Source organism: Papio anubis, chromosome 6 (genome assembly GCF_008728515.1).
Source record: "Papio anubis isolate 15944 chromosome 6, Panubis1.0, whole genome shotgun sequence".
NCBI lineage: Eukaryota > Metazoa > Chordata > Mammalia > Primates > Cercopithecidae > Papio > Papio anubis.
This window is the reverse complement of record NC_044981.1, coordinates 102,797,842-102,822,932: the sequence shown is the minus strand read 5'-3', so window position 1 is coordinate 102,822,932 and position 25,091 is coordinate 102,797,842. Positions and strand designations below refer to the sequence as shown.

General features: G+C 43.3%; 1 protein-coding gene across 9 annotated transcripts in view; it reads right to left on the bottom strand.

The window, feature by feature from the left end:
- LOC101015920 (sine oculis-binding protein homolog) overlaps positions 1-7,083 on the bottom strand; it is a 172,294-nt gene extending 165,211 nt beyond the window's left edge. For 5 of the 9 annotated variants that reach the window (XR_646291.2, XR_646290.2, XM_021937655.2 and 2 more), the window contains exon 1: positions 6,459-6,699. Coding sequence is in view for 6 of the 9 variants with exons in the window: in XM_021937655.2 (XP_021793347.1) it covers positions 6,459-6,554 (96 nt within the window). In the remaining 3 variants the exon portion in view is untranslated. The other 4 variants (XM_021937653.2, XM_003897976.3, XM_021937656.2 and 1 more) reach the window with 4 other exon arrangements.
- Between the last annotated feature and the right edge of the window lie 18,008 nt (positions 7,084-25,091).

The window sequence follows — 25,091 nt, the reverse complement described above, 5'->3', positions numbered from 1 at the left end:
AGTTTATCTCCCTTTCCATCTCCATATGCTCTGACTTACTTCTGGGGTAGATATCTATTAAGCATCATTGGACTCATTAATAGAGATAAAGAAAGGGAATCTGCAGAAGATAGGCAGAAGCCTTGTTCCAGTTCCAGAGTGAAGCAGGAATTGAATCTGATTAGAAGTCAGTTTCTAGCTCTATTCTCAGGCCTGGCCCAGGGCTGAGTCTGAGTTGTCTTTCTTAACACAGACCCAGTGGATCAGTTCTATTTTATGGTTTTGCCAAGAAAAAGGTCATGACATAAAATTTAAATAGTGCAAAAGAAATATTTGAAGAGCCCTTTGCAGATTACAAAGTACTTCCTCATTTATGATCCCACTGGATCCAATGGTATAGTTAGGACGAGCCGCTCCCCACAGATGACCCACTAGAGGGTCATCAATGTGCATGAAATAGTAAGGGTGGCCAGATTCCCACTCTCAGTGCAGACTTTACATACTGAACCCTGCTGTTTTTACCTGAACTACAGCTTTCAAGCTTGAAATTCTTTGAAGATGGTTCCTATGCTCCATTTTGGTTCATTCTGCAGAATTGTTCTTTGCCACAACACGATGATTTTAATGCAGAGGACACATCATTAACACTAATACCCAGCTCTGGTCTGGAACAGGCTGGAAAAGAAAGTCTTACTCTCTTATTGATATATCCTAAATTGGATGGCTATATAATTGGCATATGAAACCAAAATCATGTGGTTCTGCATATAAAATGTACAGTGTTTTACTGTCTCGTCGTGATACAGAGCAGACAATCATGTCCCCACATTTTAATCTGCTGCCAGGACATCAAATGTCCTAAAAGGGTCAAACAAATGCTGTGAAATTGTGAATACCAGCCCTCAGGCTAACACTGTGGCAGGCATGGCAGGTGTACAGCTGTGTGCAGCTGTGTCCTTTCACAGCTGCAGAACTGCCTTAAAAAATCACCAAGACTTGTTACATTGTTTTCCTGTCTGTGCCAAAGTCACTAGCCTTAATGCAGCACAGAGTTCCACAGGCCTTTGGTTATATAAGAGATATTAACACCCATTGGTCTACAGATCCTAAAATATACATTCAGCAAATCTCACTTACCACATGCTTTCATGTCTGTTTACATGCTTCAATGGGCACTATCAAAAACAAAGTCTTCTGTGTTTTTTTCCTTCCTCTTCTAACTTGTAATATCCCCTCTCCTTTAGGAACATATTCAATAATCTTATCAGCTTGATAGTACAAGTGTGGCTAAATTCACATTCCGCAAGAGGAAGTTTTAGACTTTAAGGATTTTGATGATATACCTTCTACTACTTCTAATAATTTTGTTAAGTATGAAGACTCAGTAAATAAAAGAGAATTTTATATAAGATATAAAAAGTTTGGTTACCCTAACAAGAGACTACCTTTTCCTAGAACTCTCCCTTTTAGAGAGCCACTGTGCTCGCTAATATTTGCCCTTTTTTGAGGCCCTGTTTTTTACTTTCCTTTAAAAATTCTGTTACCTCTTGGTTTCTGTAAGTCTGTCTTTCACACAAGGAGAGTAGGGCTTGGCTTCTCAGAGCAGTGCTTGGCAAGCACAGAGGCAGGAAACGCAGAAGGGAATGAGTCTGTCAGACTCATTTTCTTCTAGTTCAAATGTTTATTTCAGATTCAAGAGGAAGTGGAGTGGTTCCTTTCCATTTCCTCGTCTCTGGAACCTGCGAGTTGTATAAGTAAGTTTAGAGAATGATGCTCTACTGTACATCACACCAGTTCATGGATGGAGAAAGAGACTCTTCCCAGAAAACCCCTGGTTTGAACAGACCATAATACGTAACCCTCTAAGCTCTCACAGGACAGTCTTTTACAGGTTTAGCTTGAAGTCTTTGGCAGAACAAGTGAGAGCAAGGCTGAAGGCTCAGGAACATCTTATACCTGTTTCCAAGAGGCCAGGGCTATATGCCCACTAACATTAGTCCCCATCTCTGCCACGTGGCACACCTGAGGCCACTGCTTAGAGGGAGAGTCTAACATAATTTGTGAATGCCACAGTGGGATCTGGGGTCCTAAGTTCACTTTCTAAGTTCCTGAGAATTATGCTTCTGACACCAGGATAGAGTTTCAACAGCAAAACTTAAAATATACCTGTTTTAATAATGAGCCAATTTCAAACTTAAACATGCTGACTTTTCCAATCCACGCTCTGATTTCTCTCTCTCTCTTAAAATCAAGCTATTTATCTCACCAGCTCGGCTCTGCAACTTGCTTTATTGTCTATGCAATTGACACAGGTTATTTTTAATGCCAAATCGAGACCATCAGAAAACAAACTAGAAAATCTTGTGGTAAGTTTACTACTAAACTCTAACAGATGTGCCTGACTCAAATTGTAGGCATCAGGACTGAAGCGTAATTTTAGGTACAAATTACTTACTGAGAATATTTATAGACAGAAAACTTCTTCAGCAAAGAAGCATCTCTGACATTTAACACAGATTCTCCTGTAGTTTAGCAATTGATAAAGAAGTTAAACATTGTAAGTGCATTAATTATGGTTTGTTTAGGACAGTTTCCGGCACAGAATCCTTGATCTAATCATGCTGGTTTTGTCAAAGAATTTTAAAAGACAAAAATTGGACTCATAATCTCTACTCACAGTTTGGATATTTTGAGTTGTATTGTTGTTTGGTAGCTACTGATCACAAAAGATCTATGTGCCAAAACACATATCCTTAAGTGCATCAATATTTACCTTATACATATATTTACGCTTACACATTCACTAGTAGAAGTTAGTTTCTATATTATATCTACTATGCTCTGGATGAACTCCTGAAACTAATTAACCTTCCCATATGTCAGAATTCCCTCCTGACATTCATTTATTATGATACATGTGAGCTAACAGTATACCTGAGACATATTATATTAGATACAATCACGATATTCACTTTAGAAACATATACACTGCATTGCTGTCTGATTTTTAAAAATTCTCTCTACTAGCCACTAATTAAATAAGGCAAAGTAACTGTAAGTACATTAGTACAACCAATCTTTTTAATCAGGAAAAACCAGGATAAGGGAAGAAGAAAAGGAAAGATAAAGAAACATTGTAAAGGTCATAATGAGACAAACATTTCTACTTGAAGATATTTTCAGGGAGTACACTACAAGCAAGCTATGCCAAGTCATGTACTTTTCATACACAAAATTATATTGTATCAAATTTAAATTTGTTACAACTGCCATGTACATTAAACCAGTGATAACGAAAATGTAACTCAATATCTGATCTAGTGAAACAGCAACCAGCATTAGCTCTCAGCCACATGAAGACACTCTTCAATGCCATTACTGGTGTCAGCTAAACCTCAGCCAGTTTGTCTTCTCCAGCCATTTTAAAATAAATATGTGACTATCTCAATTAGGAAATCTTGAAGGAAGTCTCTATGATGAGGCAAGTTTGTTGCTCATTCTCAGTGCCCTGCATTTGCTGTACTTAAAATAGACACTTGTACCAATGTCCTTTCTATTACCCGAAGGGGGGAAAAAATCACATACACACCAGTCCTTTTTCTTTCAGCTCACAGAGAAGCAACTCAATCCAACCAGTGTTGAAACCTGAGTAGGTCACTGTACACCACGATAAAATTCCCTAATCCCTGAGCCAAATCTCCCTAAGGAGGGCCTCCTCCTGATCCTCCACTTCCCAGGCTGACTTTTCCATTTGCTCTCTCCTCTTTCCCCCTTTCATTTCCCCTACCTTCAAGCCTTGATATGTGATCCGAGGTGGGGGCTCAGGTTTCCGTTTTTACAGCTTAGGCCACGCTAGCTGTATACATTCCTTTCTTTCTGCCGGGCAGTGATTACTTACCAGGGCTTAGTTTACACTGGTCCAGATGAAAGCCGTTCAGATGAAGGCAAACACAGCCAGGCAGCTCCAGCGGCACCGATATGAAGCTGCACAAGGCCACATTGTGTTCTCGGTGACATTTTGTTGCACACAACTATATACAGGGCAACCAACTTGTTATGTTACTCTACACTTAGGTTCAGGGAGCTAGAGGAGTAATAGTATCATGATGTTTGGGGAGGGGTTTTGTTGATGTGATTATTAATATTAAAAACAGAAAGATATTAAGGAGTTCAAAATAACCCTTCCACCTTTTGACTTTGAGAAACCACTTTTTAAGTGAGGACTTTTGGTGCTGTTATATTAGAATAATGCACCTAAACAATTCCACTAGATCTCGGGCATGGTATACTTGAACATGACTAAAAATTTTGGTTAGGGGTATTTTACTTTGGTCCAAAGCAGAGAGAAAATACTGATCCTACAGACAATTGAATTATTTGCTGTGTAAAACTTCTTATTTAATACTACTCTGGATTGAAAGGGTGAGGATTAAAACTTCAAATAGTGGGTGGTGATTTGGAAGGAAAATAACATTTTAAAAAGAGGAAATTTCTGTGCACCAAGGTTAATTCCATACTTAGTCCTGCAGCATCGGCTAAAAATTGTGTAATTTTTCCCCTTCACACAATGTTGTTTTTGTTTCTTCCTCACCAGTTCAGACAAACATCTGTTATACTGTAGAAGGACAACTATCTCCCAAACCACGGAGTATGCCTGCAGCCAAAATCAACAACGCGAGCCCCAAGCATCGAGCACAGTCAGCCTTTATATCCAGCCGGGATAACATTTCACATGTTTTGATTAAAATTAGCTAATTTGTAATTCTAGAACCTATGAAACTTAAAAGCTGCCATCCATATACATCACATTAGGCAGTGTTTTAAAGGGCCAGAGCTGGTTGCGATTTCCTAGTGGCTTTCACCTCTCTCCCCTTTCCCCACCCCCAACCTAAAATGAAATGCAAAAGTAATCTGGAAATGCAGGACAGTAGGCAAGGGTAAGTGAAGAAGGATGGTTATTATGGACTGTTTAAATTTTGTTCCTATCAAAAAACAACAACTTCTACTGGTCTTAAAAATACATATAACTGTCCATCATTGGAATCAACGGTGGTTTCCATCATAAGAAATGGTATTGATTTTCAAGGCAAATCTCCCTTAACTCTCCGTTGGACTCATGCTGCACCTCTAGCTTCCAGGTACTAAGTTCCTTATCCAGTAATAAAACCCCTAATTCTGATATTTAGGTTGCTTCTGACATTTCCGAGAGGAAAGTAAAGCTAAGCATATGCACCTAGGTACACATACATATATGATGTATATCCATGCGTCCCCTGCTAAGCGTGAGCTATGACAGAAAATGTTTGTTCTAATGAAGAAAGCGTCAAAGCTCAATAAATTTGACTTACTTGCATACCATTTTTATCCAGTTTGTCTTTTAAATACAAACTGAACCAAAACTGGCCAAGTAGTAGTATTTAGCCACCTGGTAGTATTAAGGATTTCATGCAGAAGATGGGGAACACCAAGAAGACCGCAAAATGCAAACCTGCTACTTTTTGATGGCTCGCAGAAAAATAAATTGTTTTAAATCAATAGAGACTCGTGAAATCAACACAGAATAAAACCCTCACCCAGGCAAAAGCCGCAACTTCATGGAAAATAAGGGGCTGGGGGGCAACGAGAGGGTCCGGAGCCGAGCAGTGCTCTTGTGCAATCGCTCTAACGCGAACAGCTGGAGCGCCAGGCTACTGCGCTCTCCACCTCTGGTGCACCGCTGGCCTGGCGGGGAGCCCGGCCTAGCCGAGAGGACTCCGGGCCGGCCTTTGGGAACAATGGGCAGGCGCCCTGCAAAGGCCGCCCTCAGACAGCTGTCCTCTAGCGGGGCTGGCCGGGGTCTGCTTCGCTGGGAAGTGAGGCAGGCAGAGGCGAGCGAGAGGCGGAGGCTGCCAGTGGAGAGGAGCGGGCGGGGGTGGGCGAGGCGAGCGGTCAGGACCGTGCCCAGACCCGCGCCTCTCGGGCCGCAGCTCGCCGGGCACTGACGGGCTCTTCACGCCGTCGCAGCTGGTTGGTTGGGGGGAAGCGGGATTGAGGAGAAGGAGGGTGAGCTAGGGGAGAGGGGTGGAATAGAGCTCTCTCCGGGGTGCCCCGGCCAGGTGGCTCCTAACTTTGGAGGGAACCTGAGAATGATTCCCAAAAAGCGGGGGAGAAACTGCACCGTCCACTGGGAAAGCCTCTTCCCCTGCCCACCGCCGCTCGGGTCCCCGGTGCCCTCGCTCTGAAACGCGCCAGTGCCAACCTGGGGTTCGTAAGGTTAAATAGTATGTGGTCCCCCCTCATCAAATCTGAGGTTGGCAACAATTTCGGGGATGCAGCCCGCGAGTTGGCCTCTGCTTTACACCTGGAGGCGCGGAGCCGTTCTGGGCATCCTACAGAAACTGACAAGCGCGCCCCGGTACCCCCCAGATCCATACCACGGCCCACGGGGAGCGGGCGCAAGTAAGAAGTCAGTCTCCCTGGCCCCCGAGATCCAAAAATACCTTCATCTCCTCATTGATCTCCCTTTTCACTGGGTGAGCCGGCTTCCTGCTCCGTTTATTTTCCGGAGGTCTCCCTTCTTTCTCCATTTCTGCCATGTTTTTGTGTCTGGTTTCTGTGGAGATGAAATGGCTGCTGCCGCCGCCGGCGGTGGTGGTGGTGGTGGCGGCGGCGGCGGCGGCGGCGGAGGTGGTGCTGATGGTGGCGAGGCTGGCGGAGGTAGCGGTGCTGGCGGGGCCGGGCCGGGCCGCGAGGGGGAGGGCGGGCGGGCGCCGAGAAGCGGGGTCTCTTCTAGCGGCGGAGGACGTCAGTGGCTGTCACGGGGAAGGGTAGTTCGAAGAGTCTCGGGGATGCCGCCGCCGCCGCTCCGGCTCCTGCTGCCGCCGCCGCCGCCGCCGCCGCAGCCAACGCCGCCGCTGCTGCCGCTGCCCCTGCCGCCCTCGCTGCCGCTGCCGCTCCCGCCGCCGCCGCCGCCGGGCCGCATCCTCGGGGCCCCGTGGAGTCGTCAGCCATCTTCCGTCGCTCTGTCCGTCGGCATGGGAGCGGGGAGCGAGGGCCGGCGCGGAGAGCGGCCCCGGGCGTGCGTGCGCGGCTCTGTGTGAGCCCGGGAGAGCGCGCCAGCCCCGGCGCCCAGCGCCTCCAGCGAGCCGAGCCGGGGGCGGGCCGGGGGCTGGCGCGGGAGGAGGGGAGGGAGCGCGGCCGGGAGGGGGTCGGAGGGAGGGGAAAGGTGGGGGGGGGCGAGGACAGCCCCCAGGCTCTCGAGCGGGCGTGGCTTCCGCCGTCACTGGATACGCGGATGCTGCGCGGCTTCGGGGGCTGCTCGCGGCCTCCTGTTCATCCGCGGCGGGCACGGGCGGCTCGCGGCGCCCCCCGCGGCCGCTAACTCCCAGCCACGCGCCGGGGGCGCCGGCGCCCGCTCCGAACCCAGCCCTGCTCCTCAGCTCTGCGACGTGGGCTGGGTTGCGTGTGGAGTTGGTTTTTGAGCCCGTCCTAGGAGCCGCTGAGGAAGAATGAATGGGGGTGAAGCGAGGAGGTTGAGCGGTGGGAGGGCGCGAGACCTGAGGTCGCCTGGCTAGAGGGCCGCCGTCCCCCGGGGAGGGTTGACTGAGCCTGCCGCCTCGAGGGTGCAGCGCTGGGGTCTCGGGGGAAGGAACCCACAGCCCCGACGCGCTTCCCCCCACTGAGCTGCCAGGATAGAGTTTCCCCCTCCGGGGGCCACCGCAGAGTGCGCGGAGGCTGGAGACCCCTTGGAGAGGTCCCCGTGCCCGACCCGGCCGGTCCTTCACGCGGCGCTGCCTCGGACTGCGCTGGCAATGAAGCTTTTGCCTCGCAAAGAACCACTTAGAAGTAGGACATCTCGGCCTTCAGCCCCTTGATTTCTTTTTCCCCTTGTTCCTTCTCTCTTTATCTCTTTCTCACTTATGCTCTGCTTCAAAGCAACAGCTTTACGCGTGACCCCGCCTGCACCCTTATCTGGCTGCCCTGGGTTTCGCCCAAAAGGTTGGGCTGAGTGGGAGCTTCTGGGAGAACACGGTCCCGCGTAGGGTCCCGCTCACCCGGAGTCCGGGCGCCCTCGCCACGCCCCGGTGGGATCCTCCCCTCCCCGCCCGGTTGCACTTTCTCCTCCCGACTTCCCAGCTAGCGCCTGCCCTCCATGGAGCGGTGCTCGCTCCTCTGCGCTCACACGTCCTCTCTTTGGCCCTCTCCTGCCACGCCTGGGGCCGAGGTCTGATTGAGTCTGTCCCTGTCCCTGGGTTGAGGCATTGGGGGTGACGGTTGGATGATGTTTCTGGGAGACGCGCGGCTCTGAGCGCTCCCACACGCTGCAGAGGACAAATTGACGTTCCCAGCTTCTCTTTCCCGCGCCGCGACACTTCATAATTACCGGACACAATGCGATATGGGGGGTGTCCATTGTTCCACTGCGTGTTACTGTGGAGTGTTCGTTATGACAGTGGTGGAACTTAAAATTACACAATTTTTTTTTAAGTTCCTAAAAGAATGAATTTCGTGTGGGGATATGAGTAAGCTTTCCATTAAATCTCAGTTTGGCCTGTCAAACAAGGCTCATTCTGGGTATTACAAAGCCTAATTTGCATTTTAGCACTGTTTCGTAAACGTCAAATTAGAGATATTTGGGCGTGTACGCAGGAGAGCTGAGTACCTCCACGTTGCCTATTTTGCATTTTGGCATCATTTTGTTTTTCATAAAGGCCAACTTAAAAACATCTGGGAGTGCACCCAGGAGGGCTGAGTACCTCCTCCCTCCTGATTTCTTCTCTTCACCGTCGCGGGGGGAAGCTGCACCATGCTCCGCGTGGCTGCCTGGATCCTGGGCAAGCCAGGAGGCCAGAGCGAGCCAGGCTTTGCGCCTGCAAGGGGTCCGCACGAGAAACACTTGCGCCGAGGAAAAGTTAAAATTCCTGGGACGACGAAGAGTCAAGAGAGGAGGACTGATGAGGTTTTAGGGAGAGCTTTGCAGTACAGGCGTCCTGTATTTGCAATGTTCCCAGTAGCCTCTGAGAACTTATCCAGGTACACACTCAGGTCGTGAGCCGCGAGTCCTCTGGCCGGGTCTCAAACCCCGCAGCAGCCCACAGCGCACCTACGACGACCCAATAACGCGGAGAGGAGCGTAAGGCTGTCGCAGCAACTTTCACCCTGCTCCTGGAATGATAGTGCAACATTGGCCAGTGTGTGAGTGGGTCTATTTTGCAGTGGGGAGTATCTCCCTAATGCTCTTGCTGGGAGGGGGAGAGGAAGAGAGAGCCTTTTGGTTTTTTAAATCTGAATTTCATCCAAAACATCTGATAAATAATATGTGGGTTGTAGAGTTGTTTTCTCTGTTTGATCCTGTTAGTCTTTAATGAGGGAAATAGTGAAAAAACTTTGGGGGGATGCTTTTTAATATTTAAAACTGTGGAAACATATGTTGTAAACTACGCAAAAATAAGCCTTTTGTCTTCTGTAAACATATTTAAGCCCCCTCTGTTTCCTTTGGTGCCAGGAGCATTACAATTGATTCACTGTTGAGCAGCTGGTATCAAATAACAAGTTATATACCCCAAGTCCTAAGATACAGTTTCACAAGTTAAGAATAAAATAAACAGAAAAGGTGAACTGTAGCCCAGAGTTATATTTAGAGGCAGCTATACTTCCTTTAAAGAAAATTACTTACTCTGTGATGGTTCAGGCATTTAATAAAAATAATGATCTTAAACAGTCACCTGTTCCTTCACAAGCATATGTCCTTCAGAAAACTGAGGTGAGAACATTGTATTGAAATCCACAATGCACATCTTTGGTGACAGAAAGAAGGCTCATAAAGTATATATGAGGAAAACTTTTAGTCTAGAATGAACTTCAGAAGTAATGATGATTGTTACACCTTTTAATGACCCTAGGTTTCTTCACATGTACTGTAGATGAAGACAATTATAACAACAGATGATGCTTTACGAATTTAGATATACCATGAGTTAAATAATGTTCCCTGAATAACTTCATAATCCACAAGAGTATAACTACACAGGTAGGAACAATACATTATATGCATTACAGAAGAGCCCCACTCCTGCTCCAGTGATGTATCCTTTTGCTCCCCAACCACTAGCACTCTCCTGCGTGCTTTCTCTCTCTCTATATATATACCCACACGTATCACCCAGGGCTCCAGACATGCAATTAATCCTCAAGTTACCCTCTATTACCCCTGCTAGTCATCAAGATGGGTACAGGACTGATCTTTCATACATTCCTCAGGTACAATTTTGTGACTTCTTTTGCTCTTCAAGGCTAGTCTTGATGATCATTCTACCCTGATTCACCTAGAAAACACATTAGAGAGAGGATGGGAAGACCTCAGGCCTCCAACCTCCACATTTGTTTTTTTGTTGTCTCCAAGAACACTTAACTCAAAGACCTAGTCCTCATGCCTGGTGAGGAATTAATAAACACTAGCTGATTGATTAGTATGACATAATAACAAACTTAAAAAGTTTTCCTGTATTATTATTATTTTTTTTTTTTTTACCTCGCCCGGCTAGTTTTTTGTATTTCTTAGTAGAGACGGGGTTTCACCTGTTAGCCAGGATGGTCTCGATCTCCTGACCTCGTGATCCACCCGTCTCGGCCTCCCAAAGTGCTGGGATTACAGGCTTGAGCCACCGCGCCCGGCCTTCCTGTATTATTGTTTGAAATTAATGTTTATCTTGAAAAGCTCTGTGATTTAACCAAATATGGGGATTAAAATATGTGAAATACTTACTATGCTGAATACATTATAGTAATTATCTTCATTTAATAATCACAAAACTCTATGAGGCTGTTTCTACTATTATGCCCCCATTTCACAGATGAGGAAACTAAGGTTTGTATAAGCTATTAAGAGAAAAGCTATTGGCCGGGCGTGGTGGCTCAGGCCTGTAATCCCAGCACTTTGGGAGGATAAGACAGACAGATCATTTGAGGTCAGGGTTTGAAACCAGCCTGGCCAACATGGTGAAACCCCATCTCTACTAAAAATACAAAAATAAGCTGGGTGTGGTGGCACGTGCCTATAGTCCTAGCTACTCGGGAGGCTGAGGCGGGAGAATCACTCGAAACCCGGGAGGTGGAGGTTGCAGTGAGCCTAGACTGTGCCGTTGCACTCCAGCCTGAGCGACAGAGCAAGACTCCATCTCAAAAAGAGAGAGAGGAAAAAAAGCTATTAAGTATTGGGATTTGAATCCATTACTTTCTGTCCAACTCTAGGTTTGGAGCTCTTGACACTATGTTAATCTGCTTTTCTGAATTTCTTTAACGATCTGTGTTTTATCTAATCTAAGGCCCACTTTTTCCCATTTTAACATCTATAAGATTGTAATGCATCTTACACTGAACTCTGAACTCTTACAATTATAAATGGCATCTGTATTTCTCATTGGTATATAAAATATCAGTACTTTTTTTTTTTTTTTGAGACAGAGTCTTGCTCTGTCATCCAGGCTGGAGTGCAGTGGCGTGATCTTGGCTCACCGCAATCTCTACCTCCTGTGTTCAAGCAGTTCTCCTGCCTCAGCCTCCCAAGTAGCTGGGATTACAGGCACGTGCCACCACACCCAGATAATTTTTTGTATTTTTGGTAGAGACAGGGTTTCACCCTGTTAGTCAGGATGGTCTTGATCTCCTGACCTCATGATCTGCCTGCCTCAGCCTCCCAAAGTGCTGGGATTACAGGCGTGAGCCACCGCGCCTGGCAGTACTTTTCCCAAGCAATGGTGTGTTAGGCTCCATTGGGTTGTACTTCTATAACAAATCATCAGAAAACCTCAGGGACTCAAACAAAGTCAGGTGAAGATCTGCATGATTCTCCACAGCAACTATCCTCCATGCGATGGCTTGGTACTGCGCTTCCGTATCAACTGTGCTTCCACAGTCACTACTCTAGAGGAAGATAGAGCCCTGGAGGATCTCCCATCAGCAATTAAATGCTACAATCTTGCAGTGACATGTCACTTTTTCCTCTAGTCCATTGGCTAGAATTAGTCACATGGCTCTGCCCAACTGCAAAGGAAGCTAGGAAGTTTAATCCTTCCAAGTCTCACAAAGGAGAGGAGAACTGGATATGGGTAAGCATGTCATGTTTGTACCACAAAGGCATCTTCAGTTCATTAAAATATGGCCATGTCATTAGGACCCATTAATACAAATTAAATATAAATATAAATTAATATAAATATTGGCAGTCTGTTTTTTTCAAAACCAATGAGCAGTTCTTGGTCTGTGATTTGTTATATTGCATCTAAAACATACTTTTGATATTCATGAATGTTTAATTGCAAAGAACAGATTCTAGAATCAATTTCAAAAATAACATTATGAAAGAGCACAACAATAATGCCAGATTTTAACCAGGTGTCTATAGATGAGCTTCCAAGGCTCTGAAACTTCCTAAAATGCACTTTTCTCAGTGCACTTTTTTTTCTGGAGAGTGAGTACATATCTGACATCATATTCTCAATTGAGGGTCATGATTTATTCATTAATTTATTCAACAGATATATACTGAGGTCCCGCTGTTCTGGGTGCTTGGGATCCAGCAGCAAATATGACAGACAAGTCCCCAAATTTCTTGAAGCTTACAGTCTGGAAAGGGGACCGTAAACAAGCAAACAAGTAACAAAGAAGAGAATTTTAAATCCAGACAGTTAACATAAAAGGACAATGTGATAGAAGGTGGGTATATTGGCAGAGTCTGCTTTAAATGATCATGAAAGACTTCTCTGAGGAGAAATCTGACCTGAAACAGGGAAGATGAGAAGGAACTATCCATTCAGAGATTTTAGAATCCCAGAGAAAAGTGTTCTGGTCAGAATTTTAAAGGACCTGAAGAATGGATACGCTCAGCATGTTTGAGAAGTTGAAAGGTATCTGGAATGTAGAGAATGAGAAGAGTGGCAGGAGAAGGAGTGAACGAGGAATGCAGAGGCCGGATTCCATGAAGCCTGCAGGTCATGGTAAGTGCTCAGGATTTTAAGTGCACTGTGGACAAATGCACAGTGGAAAGACACCCTCCTTTGCACTATTTGTATATGTGGGTCATCTGGCCATCATTAGCTCTGTCATTAAACCCCAGCTTGACCCAGCTGGGCACACATCTAAGTGGGATCCCCTACCCTCCTTGCTGTTCCAAGAATATCTTGGTCCCCTTTGCCATGCAAAATGAAGATCACAACCCTCCCAGAAGGATGGGGGCTCTCTTTCAGTCACAGGGGTAAAAGAAGCTCCCTGGGTCCAGGTGTGGTGGCTCACACCTGTAATCCCAGCACTTTGGGAGGCTGAGTTGGGCAGATCACTTGAGGTCAGGAGTTCAAGACCAGCCTGGCCAACATGTTGAAACCCCCATCTCTACTAAAATAATACAAAAAGCTGGGCATGGTAGTGCGTGCCTGTAGTCCCAGCTCCTTGCGGGGCCGAGGCAGGAGAATCGTTTGAACTTGAGAGACAGAGGTTGCAGTGACTGAGACCGCACCACTGCACTTAAGCCTGGACAACAGAGGAAGACTGTGTCTGAAAAAAAAGGAAAACAAACAACAACAACAAAAACTCCGTGGCCGGTCGCTTCAAGCCAACTCCAGGTTTTTTGCAGGAGAATGAGGGGCTTCACTCTACACTAGTAAAGTCTCAAGCATTTTGCCTTACTCTTCATTTCTTTATTTGTGAAATGAGAACAGTAATTTATATTTTGGGCTGTTGTGTTGTGGCCACATAATGTCTACTAAACTAAACTAAAAATAAAACAGCACAAATTTCTATAAACGAGTGTATATTATTTACTTTTCTGAGGATCATTATTTTTTTACTTTTACTTAGGTTTATATGTATAAACTGATACAGATATATACCAATTTAAGGAAACCTGACACATGAGAACTAATTGCCTGCATAATCAATATTCTTCATTTTGAAATTAATATGTAATAGGGTCTCTTTTAATAGTAATTTGCCAAAAAGTAATCATTTTAATTTATAAAAATGAGATTTCAATATACACTTCCAAGAACATTCCAACTGTACCCAATGAGGGAAGTATACCAATACCTATAAATTTAAGGAAAAAGTCATTTCAAGTTATAACTTTTAATTTTTATCCATTAAAGCAGAAATCAAAGCCCAGTATGTATTTACTGCAAATATCTGTGCTAAAAAAAAAAAAAAAAAAAAAAAAAAAAAGCATGAAGCTCAACTATCGGTGTGCATGTCTAGAATATAACAGCTTTATGTGTATTAAGTGTGTGGAAATAAATGAAGACCACCCAAATGAGAACAAAGGCTATTTATTTAGAGTAAGGGAGACAGCCACCATCACTTGCATTTGACAGAGATTCAAAGGCAGGTGTGGGAGTGGGAAAGCTTCACAGTGTAAAAACAAGAAAGGCTTCAAGTGTGCTCTGATTGGATGTTGTTGGCCTGGAGAAGCTGAGGAAGGCTATCCAAAAGGAGAGGCAACTAGAAGCAGTGCATCTTATGTGATTGGTTTGGGGAGCATATTTGGAGATATTTGGAGTTCGACGGTTGGTCTTGAGTTGGAAGGGTGGTGGGTGCAGAGGGAGAAGGTGTGGAGGTGGCAGTAAGAAATTAAGAAGCTGGCAGGCATTGACCAAGTCCTAACCATTCTGATTGAAGCCAGAGATGGTGGTTCGGCTTCTCTGACTTGTTGCTGCAGAGGTTGTAGATCAGAGTTCTCTTGTCATGCATGGTCTGTCCATTTGTATAGTAAGTCTCCCAAGTCATTAACTAAAAAATAATTTAGGTCAGGCAACTAAGGAGAAACTAAAGTGTAAGGAAACTTCCACTTGTGGTGAGATAATATTTTGACGTATTAAGAAGTATTTTTGTTTTGTTTGTACCCACTAATTCCTTTCTATTTCACACACTCATTTATTCAAATTAGATGTGGCATCCATTGCTTCAGGGTAAGGACGTTACAGAAGAAATTCACAGCCCCAGTTGCATACCTGTTATCCCAGCACTTTGGGAAGCTGAGGGAGGTGGATCACTTGAGCCCAGGGAGTTCAAGACCAGTCCGGGCAACATAGTGAGACCCTGTCTCTACAAAAAACAAACAAACAAAAAATTAGTGGGGCATGATGGCATGCACCTGTGGTCCCAGCTACTTGGGAGGCTGAGGTAGGAGGATCACTTGAGCCCAGGAGGTCGAGGCTGCAGTGTGCCATGATCGGGCCACTGTGCTCCAGCCTGGGTGAGAGACTGAGACCCTGTCTCAGAAAAATAAAGGAAGAGAGAGAGAGAGAGAGAAGGAAGGAAGGAAGGAAGGAAGGAAGGAAGGAAAGAAAGAGAAGAAAAAGAAATTCACAGAAAAACATGAGTTGCCCATGATTTTGGGGTTTTTTGTTTTTGTTTGAGACGGAGCCTCGCTCTGTCACCCAGGCTGGAGTGCAGTGGTCTCAGTTCACTGCAAGCTCCGCCTCCCGGGTTCATGCCATTCTCCTGCCTCAGCCTCCCTAGTAGCTGGGACCACAGGTGCCTGCCACTACGCCCGGCTAATTTTTTAAAATATTTTTAGTAGAGACGGAGTTTCACTGTGTTAACCAGGATGGTCTCAATCTCCTGACCTCGTCATCTGCCCGCCTCAGCCTCCCAAAGTGCTGGGATTACAGGCATGAGCCACCGCACCCGGCCTGATTTTGGGTTTTAAAATGGAAACGTGAAATTCAAGACAGAAACAATAGTTTGAAAGAAAACATTTTTCTTCAAGTTTGAAAAGTCTAGATTTTTTTTTTTTCAAAGTGAAAGCAAGATTATTAAGAAAGTGAAGGAATAAAAGAATGGCTATTCCATAGATAGAGCAGCCTGAAAGGCCTAGATTTTGAGCGTCAACACTTGGTGACCTGAAGGATTCAGATTATAAAGTTGACCACAAATGTAGGTTTAGGAAAAGGAATGATATGCCAAAGAATTTTCCCAGTCCAGAAAGAGATCATGATTCTGTGGGGTTGGGAGAAGGAAGGAGCAAATGAGCAAATGAGCTTAGACGTTAGATTTCCGACCAGGTCCCAGTGCCCAGGGGTAGGGGGAGGAACAGGAATGGGTTTGAGGAAATCTGAAAGCAGAGGGTAGAGAGAAGGGGTGACTCTATCTCTCTTCTGAGATGGAGCCTGGAACAGCAGTGAGCCTTATATAATAGGCCAACCCAACATGGTACAGGCAGGCACAGTGGGGTAGGCATAGCATATGGAGGAGCCTGGGCAGAAGGTCCTGGGGTGGCCATAAGTATGTTCCACCTACCATAATGTGTATGTTTCATGTGCAGCAGAGAGTAAAAGAGCTGTGGCTTTGAGAGACTGCAGAAGCAGAGTAGCCCTGCACCCAAAATGTTTGATCAGAGACTCCACGAGGACTTCTATCTCAGAGGATGCCAGCTGGAGAGACGACTGAGGCTGTAGAGTAAATGCCCCCCACCCTATACCCCCCATGTAGATGCCAGCCTGTTAAGAAAGGCACTAGAAGGTGGACAAGAGAAGTCCAAATCAACTGAGATTATATGGAGATTTCATTTCTGCCTCTTAGCATAGTAGTCTTATGAAACAGAGATTCAATTCAGGTATACAGAAATAAAGAAGCTTATGTTTAGTAAATACCTGAGGTTTTTACATTGATACTTATAGTTCATATATATATTCACCCTGTGACTCAAACTTGCTTTTACTAATTTTTTAAAATGGAGTTTTCTGACTCAGGTAGATTTGAGGCATCGTCTGCCTAATTATTTAATATATAAATAGTATCCAAACAAAAATAGTTTATTTGGAGTTGTGTCCCCAAAGAAATGCTATACCAGGACCAACAGAAACAGAGAACATTTTTCAGTAATTATTCAGAATTATAGCAAATATAAAACTTAACAGTGTCTGAGTTATCTTGAGTTGCCACTGCCTTCCTTGATAATATCCACTGATGAAATCATAATACTTCTCTTTGATTTATATAGATACTAGTGTAGACTTAAAATAATATTCCTTTTAGATAAAATCATATTTCCTTTAGATAATCAAATATTAAAATGATTAAATCTCTGACAATCTTTTGTTAAGCTATAACATCAATTATTGGGTATTGAATTCCTTCTATGAGCCAAGTATTTTGCACACATTATGTTATTGATTTCTCACAACCAACACTGAAGGTGTTATTGTCCCTATTTCACACCTTAGGGAAGTGAGGCTGAGCACAGGGTTATACTAGGAGGTAGCCCATCTGGGCCAGAAGCCCCAGTCTGCCAATTCCCACACAGGCGAGAGATGCTTTTACCTATACTACTCTGCTGAGCCTTTTTATTACTTTTTTTTTTTTGGAAAATAAAGCATGCAGAGACGGTAAATAATTTTAATTTCTTCTTCATTCTAATTTACATCTAACTGTTACAGAAATTAAAATAGCCATAGCAATATGCTCAACCTTTGAAAAGTAACATACTACATTTTAATATTCTCAAACCAAATACGGTATTCAGTAAATGGTTATAGAGGATTGATATCTATGTTTTGACCTACCTCCTTTGAGAAACATTATGTGTAGTAAAAAACATTTTTCCATCACAGAAAATTTGTCTCCAATGTGCTGTTGGGCCATAAGTTGTCTATTTATTACATCCCAGAGGGAGGAAATTGAGTGGAAAAGATTCTGCAGTTTAACTGTGAGAGGTCATTATACATTTCAGTGGAAGAAAAAAAAATCCATCAAAAGCTAAGTAGATAAATTAAGGATTCCATAATAAGTCTTGGGATACAGACTGTGCATTTGTTTTGGTTTTCAAATTTTCATTAAAGCTGCTAACCTGGCATACCAGATGCAGAAAAAGGACTTGCTTCAACCAATTTTGTCCTCTCCACCTGCAGCTGATCACCTTTTGGTGGCCTGGAGGTGGAGGAGAGCTGGTAGAGTAAAAATGAAGAGAGAAAATAGAGATAGAGTGACCAGAAGCTGTGCCCGGAAGAAAGTCTCAGGATATATAGTGTGGGAAGGCACTGAAGTCGTAAACTGGAAAATGAAGCAAAACAAACTAAATCCCTTGGGAAAAAATGAAGTGCAACACTGAACACAGTATGCACAGGGGTGCTCTTTTCATGTAGTGAGCAACAGAGTTTTGTGGACTGAACATATGGACATTACAAAGAATTTTAGTAATAACAAAAGCTACTATTTATCAAATGCTTCTTTATGTACCAGGGATTGTGCTAAATACTTCATAGAGATTATTTTACTAAATCCTCACAAGAACTCTATGACGTAATTATTGGTTTTGCTCCCATTTTACAGATGAGGAAATGGAGGGTTAAAGAGATCAAGCATTTGCTAGAAGATACGCATTTAGTAAGTGGCCCAGGAATCTCATTCCAGGTCCAGAACTCTCTGCTCCCTTGAGGTACTGATAGTATCAGTCAGGGTTCTTGATTGCAAATTAAACTCTAACTGTCTAAAAAAATGACACTGGAAGAAAGGGGAAGGGGGTGTGGAGAAGCAGAGCTCATAGGTCCCAGGAGGTTGGTGAGGGAGGCTTGGGAAGCTTGGGAAATGGGCAGGAGCCAGGGTTCAGAAGATCCAGGCACAGAGGAGCTCTGTCTAAAGTGGCCATCTCTGCTTACTGGCAAAAAGAAAAAAGAAAAGAAAAAGAAAAGATGTTTCAAGGACTCCCAGAAAAAAGTACATGCTTTAGCATAATATTCAGACTACTGACAATCTGGTCTTATCCTGCCTTCAAAGTGACCTCCGCAATACCGTTAATACATTCATCCCAGCATACTGAATTATTCACTCTTCCCTTAACTCTATTTGTACTTTCACATCTTGACACCTTTGTTCATATCATTCTTTCTGCCTGGAATGCTCCTTCCTCCTTACCTGATGAAGCAATGTATCACCCATCATCCCTCGAGGCTAGTGGATGGTCACTGCTTCTATCCCTCCCTCAGGATTAGTTATCTGCTTTGCTTAAGCTCCACCTCACTTTTATTTTTACTTTTATTTTATTTTATTTTATTTTTTTGAGACTGGGTCTCACTCTTGTTGCTCAACCTGGAGTGCAATGATGCAATCTTGGCTCACTGCAACCACTACCTCCCAAGCTCAAGCAATCGTCCCATCTCCCTTTCAGGTAGCTGGGGCTACAGGCATGTGCATGCACCATACTCAACTAATTTTTGTATTTTTTGTAGAGGCAGAGTTTCACCATGTTACCGAGGCTGGTCTCAAACTCCTGGGCTGAAGTGATCTCCCCACCTTGGCCTCCCAAATTGTTGGGATTATAGGCATGAGCCGCTGTGCCTGGCCTCCCACCTGACTTTTAAAACATCTTTATCATTTATGTTTATGTTCACAGTGCCTGCTAATGTGCTTGTATTTAGTGGGTTCCAAATAAAATGTTTATTAAATATTTATAGTGCAGCTACTTGGGAGGCTGAGTTGGGGTACTTTCTTGAGCCCAGGCATTTAATACTGCAATGAGCCATGATCATGCCACTGCACTCCAGCATGGGTGACAGGGCAAAAATTTTAGTGGCAAGATCTGAAATATAAATGTTGGTGGATCTTTTTAACAGCTTAATCACAACCAGTTAGAAATATAATAAGAAAATTCAATTCCCTAAACATTCCTTTGTTTGTTTTTGAGACGGGGGTCTCACTTTGTCATCCAGGCTAGAGTACAGTGATGCGATCTTGGCTCACTATAGCCTCAACCTCCTAGGCTCAAGTGATTCCCCTGCCTCAGCTTTCTGAGTAGCTGGGACCACAAGTATGCCCCACCATGTCCAGCTAATTTTTGTGTTTTTTATAGAAACAGGGTTTTACCATGTCACCCAGGTTGATCTTGAACTCCTGGACTCACGCAATTTGCCTGCCTTGGCCTCCCAAAGTGCTGGGATTACAGGCCTGAGCCACTACATGTGGCCTAAACATTCTAATTAATTGACATTTAGTATGCAGGTTACCAAATCTGCCTTTCAAAGTTTGCATTTAAAGATTGCCAGTACATCCACAGGATGAATTTTCAGATCAGTCATGTTTTGATTTGGAGTACTTAATGTTTGCACAATTTGAACTTTGCCTGCCCTTTCAAAATTATTTTACAGACCTGCATTCACTTTCCTAATAGAATGAATTGCTATAAAGTGGCTACAGTGAGTAGTCTGAGAAAACAGTGTAACACTCCTTTGGGCTTTTACCTTTGGAGGAATTCCTCACTGAGTGTGGTCTTTTTGGGATATATAAACTTACCTTCCACTGTGAAAGACAAAGATTTCGAATCTTGCTCTCCCAACCTGTAGGCCTATGGAGCAAGGTCCCTGACACCTGGCAGTGGACTCTCCCACCTAGGTCTGTGCAACCCTGAGATGAAAAAAGAGCATCTTGGGCAGCTAGTGGGGCAGCATGGTGTTTAGTGGTGGCTTCTAGGAGGTGGGACATATACCCTAAAATATTTAGATTGTGAAGATTTTGTAATGCCTCAGATTTATTAATGCCACAATGTATGGTTGTAAAGTACAGTGAGTGTGGACTGTGCTAAATGTGTTTATATTCTAGGGTATAGTTCCATATAGATTTCTTTTTTTTTTTTTTTTTTTTTTTGAGACAGAGTCTTGCTCTGTCGCCCAGGCTGGAGTGCAGTGGCCGGATCTCAGCTCAGTGCAAGCTCCGCCTCCTGGGTTCACGCCATTCTCCTGCCTCAGCCTCCCGAGTAGGTGGGACTACAGGCGCCCGCCACCTCGCCTGGCCAGTTTTTTGTATTTTTTTAGTAGAGACGGGGTTTCACCGTGTTAGCCAGGATGGTCTTGATCTCCTGACCTCGTGATCCGCCCGTCTCGGCCTCCCAAAGTGCTGGGATTACAGGCTTGAGCCACCGCGCCCGGCCCATATACATTTCATTAACCAAACTTCGGTTGTGAATTTGCCTTTTGCTGTCTTCATCTATATTGCATAAAAATGGGTAAAGTGGAGGAAATAAATTTTCTCTATTAAACAAACTTTGTTTTTTTAGAGATAGGGTCTTGCCCTGTCACCCACGCTGGAGTGCAGTGGCATGATCATGGCTCATTGCAGTATTAAATGCCTGGGCTCAAGAAAGTACCCCAACTCAGCCTCCCAAGTAGCTGCACTATAAATATTTAATAAACATTTTACTTGGAACCCACTAAATACAAGCACATTAGCAGGCACTGTGAACATAAACATAAATGATAAAGATGTTTTAAAAGTCAGGTGGGAGGCCAGGCACAGCGGCTCATGCCTATAATCCCAACAATTTGGGAGGCCAAGGTGGGAGATCACTTCAGCCCAGGGCAGAGGGCACCAGCCTCGGTAACATGGTGAAACTCTGCCTCTACAAAATACAAAAATTAGTTGGTATGGTGCATGCACACACATGTAGCCCAACTACCTGAAAGGAGATGAGACGATTGCCAGCTTGGGAGGTAGAGGTTGCAGTGAGCCAAGATTGCATCATTGCACTCCAGGTTGAGCAACAAGAGTGAGACCCAGTCTCAAAAAAATAAAATAAAATAAAATAAAAGTAAAAATAAAAGTGAGGTGGGGCTTAAGCAAAGCAGATAGCAATCCTGGGGAGGATAGAAGCAGTGACCATCTGACTGGGCCTTGAGGGATGATGGGTAGGATATTGTCAGGTAAGGGAGGAAGGGGGAGGAGCATTCCAGGCAGAAAGAATAATATGAACAAAGGTGTCAAGATGTGAAAGTACAAATAGAGTTAAGGGAAGAGTGAATAATTCAGTATGCTGGGATGAATGTGATACTTGGTGGCTATATGAGGTCACTTGAAGGTAGGATAAGACCAGATGTACTTTTTCTGGGGAGTCCTTGACATCTCTCTCTTTTTTTTTTTTTTTTTTTAAGACAAGGTCTCCCTCTGTTGCCCAGGCTGGAGTGCAGTGATGCAATCATGGCTTATGGCAACCTCTACCTCCCAGGCTCAAGTGAACATCCCACCTCAGTCTCCTGAGTAGCTGAGACTACTCAGGAGTAGTGCCACCTCGCCCAGCTAATTTTTGTATTTTTTGAAGAGACAGGGTTTTGCCATGTTGCCAAAACTGGTCTTGAACTCCTAGGCTCAAGTGATCCACCTGCCTCAGCCTCCCAAAGTACTAGAATTACAGGTGTGAGCCACCATGTGGCCCTATTGTGTCTTTTTAAATATAGGAGTGATATGATCGTAAATGTGAGATAGGATAATCACCCTGACCACAGATAAAAGGCAGAAGGGGAGATCAGATATAATAAATTACATAAGAGGGATTTGCAGTAGTCCAAGAGATAATAAATGATTGCTTAGTCTAGTACAGTAGTGGTCAGGAGGAATTCTTTATCTGAGAGTTATCTTATAGACAGAACCTATAGAAATTAGTATCTAATTGAACATGGGCAGGAGGTGAAGGAATGAATATTTTGGATAATAGAGTCCATTGCATAATAACTATCTCACTTTGCAAAAACAAGAAAAATTACACTTCTGCTGGGCACAGTGGTGCATGCCCATAGTCCCAGCTACATCTTGATTTCAGAGACATTAAAATATGAACAAATGTGTGTCTCAGAATCAATAAAATATAGTATGTATTATGTCATCATGTCTCACTACAAGATACATAGCAGGTGCCCCAAAAAATATTTGTTCACTTGATATTACGTACATGATAATGTGGAGTTCATATTTTTAGTAATAGTCTTTTTGATAAGCCCATTTCCTTTTTAACACATTGAATGTAACAATGTAACCCCACATATTAACTGTAATGGAAACTAAAATCTATATAGCAAACTAAGTTTAAACTTAAGAAAAAGGTTAGTTGTGACTTATCATTACTTCTTATCTGTCTCCGCCCTCCTACTACCTCATATAATTTCTTGACTTACATCTCAAAGGACTTCCTCCTCTTTCTTTCACCCTTCATAACCTGTATAGCTACACATGAGTCTTCTATTTGGGGAAATTAGAGAATAAATATAGCAAACATGGAGTTTAATAGCCACTGGCATAAACGTAAGATAAAATATTTGGATGCATGCTTGTGAGACAATTTTTCACATCCCACAAACTAGATAAGATATTGAATAGGGTGAAGGATAAAGGAGGTGGAAGCACATGAGCCACAGGCAGAGTTAGAGAGTTGTCCACATCTGCCAGATTCAGTACCATCTATAGTCAATACCAAGAGCTGTGTGGAAGCCGACTCAGACTCTTGCTCACTGTAGAGGATCTAACACTGTGTTATTAATTAACCACAGTATATAACTTAGGTTTTTTACCGAGAAAAATAAAATAATAATGATAATATTATAATAATAGCAGCCTGAATTGAGCATGACTATATGGCTAGCACTATGCTAAATTATTTACATAAATTATCTCATTTGATCCTTGTAATAATTTTATGTGTTTGTTAGCTATTGCTGCAATAACACTTTGTAACAAGCCACCCAAAAACCCAGTAACTTACAGCAACAGTTATGATATTTTTCATCAGTCTGCAGGGCAGATTGTTTGGGTGAGTTAGGCTGAGCTCTGCTGCACACCTCTGCTTCTAACTGTGAGCAGGGTAGATTTGGCTACACGGTGTGTGTGGAAGCAGATCTGCTCCATATGTCTCTTATCATTCAGGACAAACAGCTACCTGGAGCGTGTTCTTCTCATGGTGTCGGTAGGAGTGTAAGCGTACAAATGGAAACACATGATGCCTGGGTTGGAACTGGCACATCGTCGCTTCTACCCACATCCCATGACCAAGAGTAACATTGACAGGGAGGAAAAAATACTCTACCCCAAGGGAGATAAGAGTGAATATTTGCCAAACTATAATAAAATATATAATATGGTAGGTATGTAGATATATTACACCCATTTAACAGATGAAGAAACCAAATCACAGAAAAGACTAAATGATTTTCCCAAAAACACAGGTAGGAAGTAATGAAGCTGGGATTTGAATCCAAGCTGATTTCAGAGGCTAGGCTCTTAACTATCACTCTACACAGTTTTAATAAACTGGACTGCAGAAGGTATTACAAAGAGAACAATAGCAGTGGTGATTTTATGATAATAAATGGAACCTGAGGAAAAGAAGTAGACAAGATAAAATACTCTATTTTGAGATCCTAATCAATAAAGATGATTTTCTCTTAGCTTTCATAGCTGTAAGAGGGTATGTCATAGGACTTCACAGAGGACGTGTGTTTGTTTATTTTTAGAATCTCCCCAATATAAACATATTAACATTTTCTCTGTTTAAATACTACCTTTGCTACTTATTTCCTACCCAACTACATCGAAAGGGAAACATCATATATTCTGATAATTATTAGTAACCTATAAAGTAATTAATTAAGTGTCTTTTTGTAAGAATACCTGAGGGCTGCAGTGGCAGTCATATTAAAGCAACTGTAAAAACAATGAAGTCCAATAAAAACATTAGGTTCAGGTCTGAAGAGGTATGCAAGGAGTCCTGAAGAGAAAGAAAAAGATACTGAAGCATGACTGTAAAATAGGAGAACCAAGGTACAAATGTCACAGACAAGTCCTTTGGAAATATTTATAAGGAAGAAAAGAGAGAGTATGGAATAGAGAAGTAGGAGCTACACCCAGAAGACTTTCAAAGACTGAGATATTGACCAGATCATGCAACTTCAGGGGTTTGCAATGCCCACAGACAGGCTATTTTTGAACTCTCTATGCTTCTTACACCACAGTACTTTAGAAAAATTGTTTTTCTTCTTATTGCAGTAGCAAAAGAATCTAACATCATATATTATAACCCTAGGTCAGTATTACAGATAAAACCCAAACCTATTGTTAGACTCCCATTTCTCACTCTAACTTTCTCTCTTATTATAATGATTTCAATTTCCAGTTGCAGCTGTAGTCATTCATTTGCCTTTAGAATAAGTATAAAGCTGAAATAGCTTCCAAAATAGAAACTAAAAGCTTTGGATCTTGATTTAGGTAAATCAACTACAGAAAGATATTTTTAAGACAATTTGAATATTAAGAATTTTGATAATTTTTTACGTGCAACTGTATTGTTGTTACTTTTTTTTTTTGGAGACACAGTCTTACTCTGTGACCCAGGC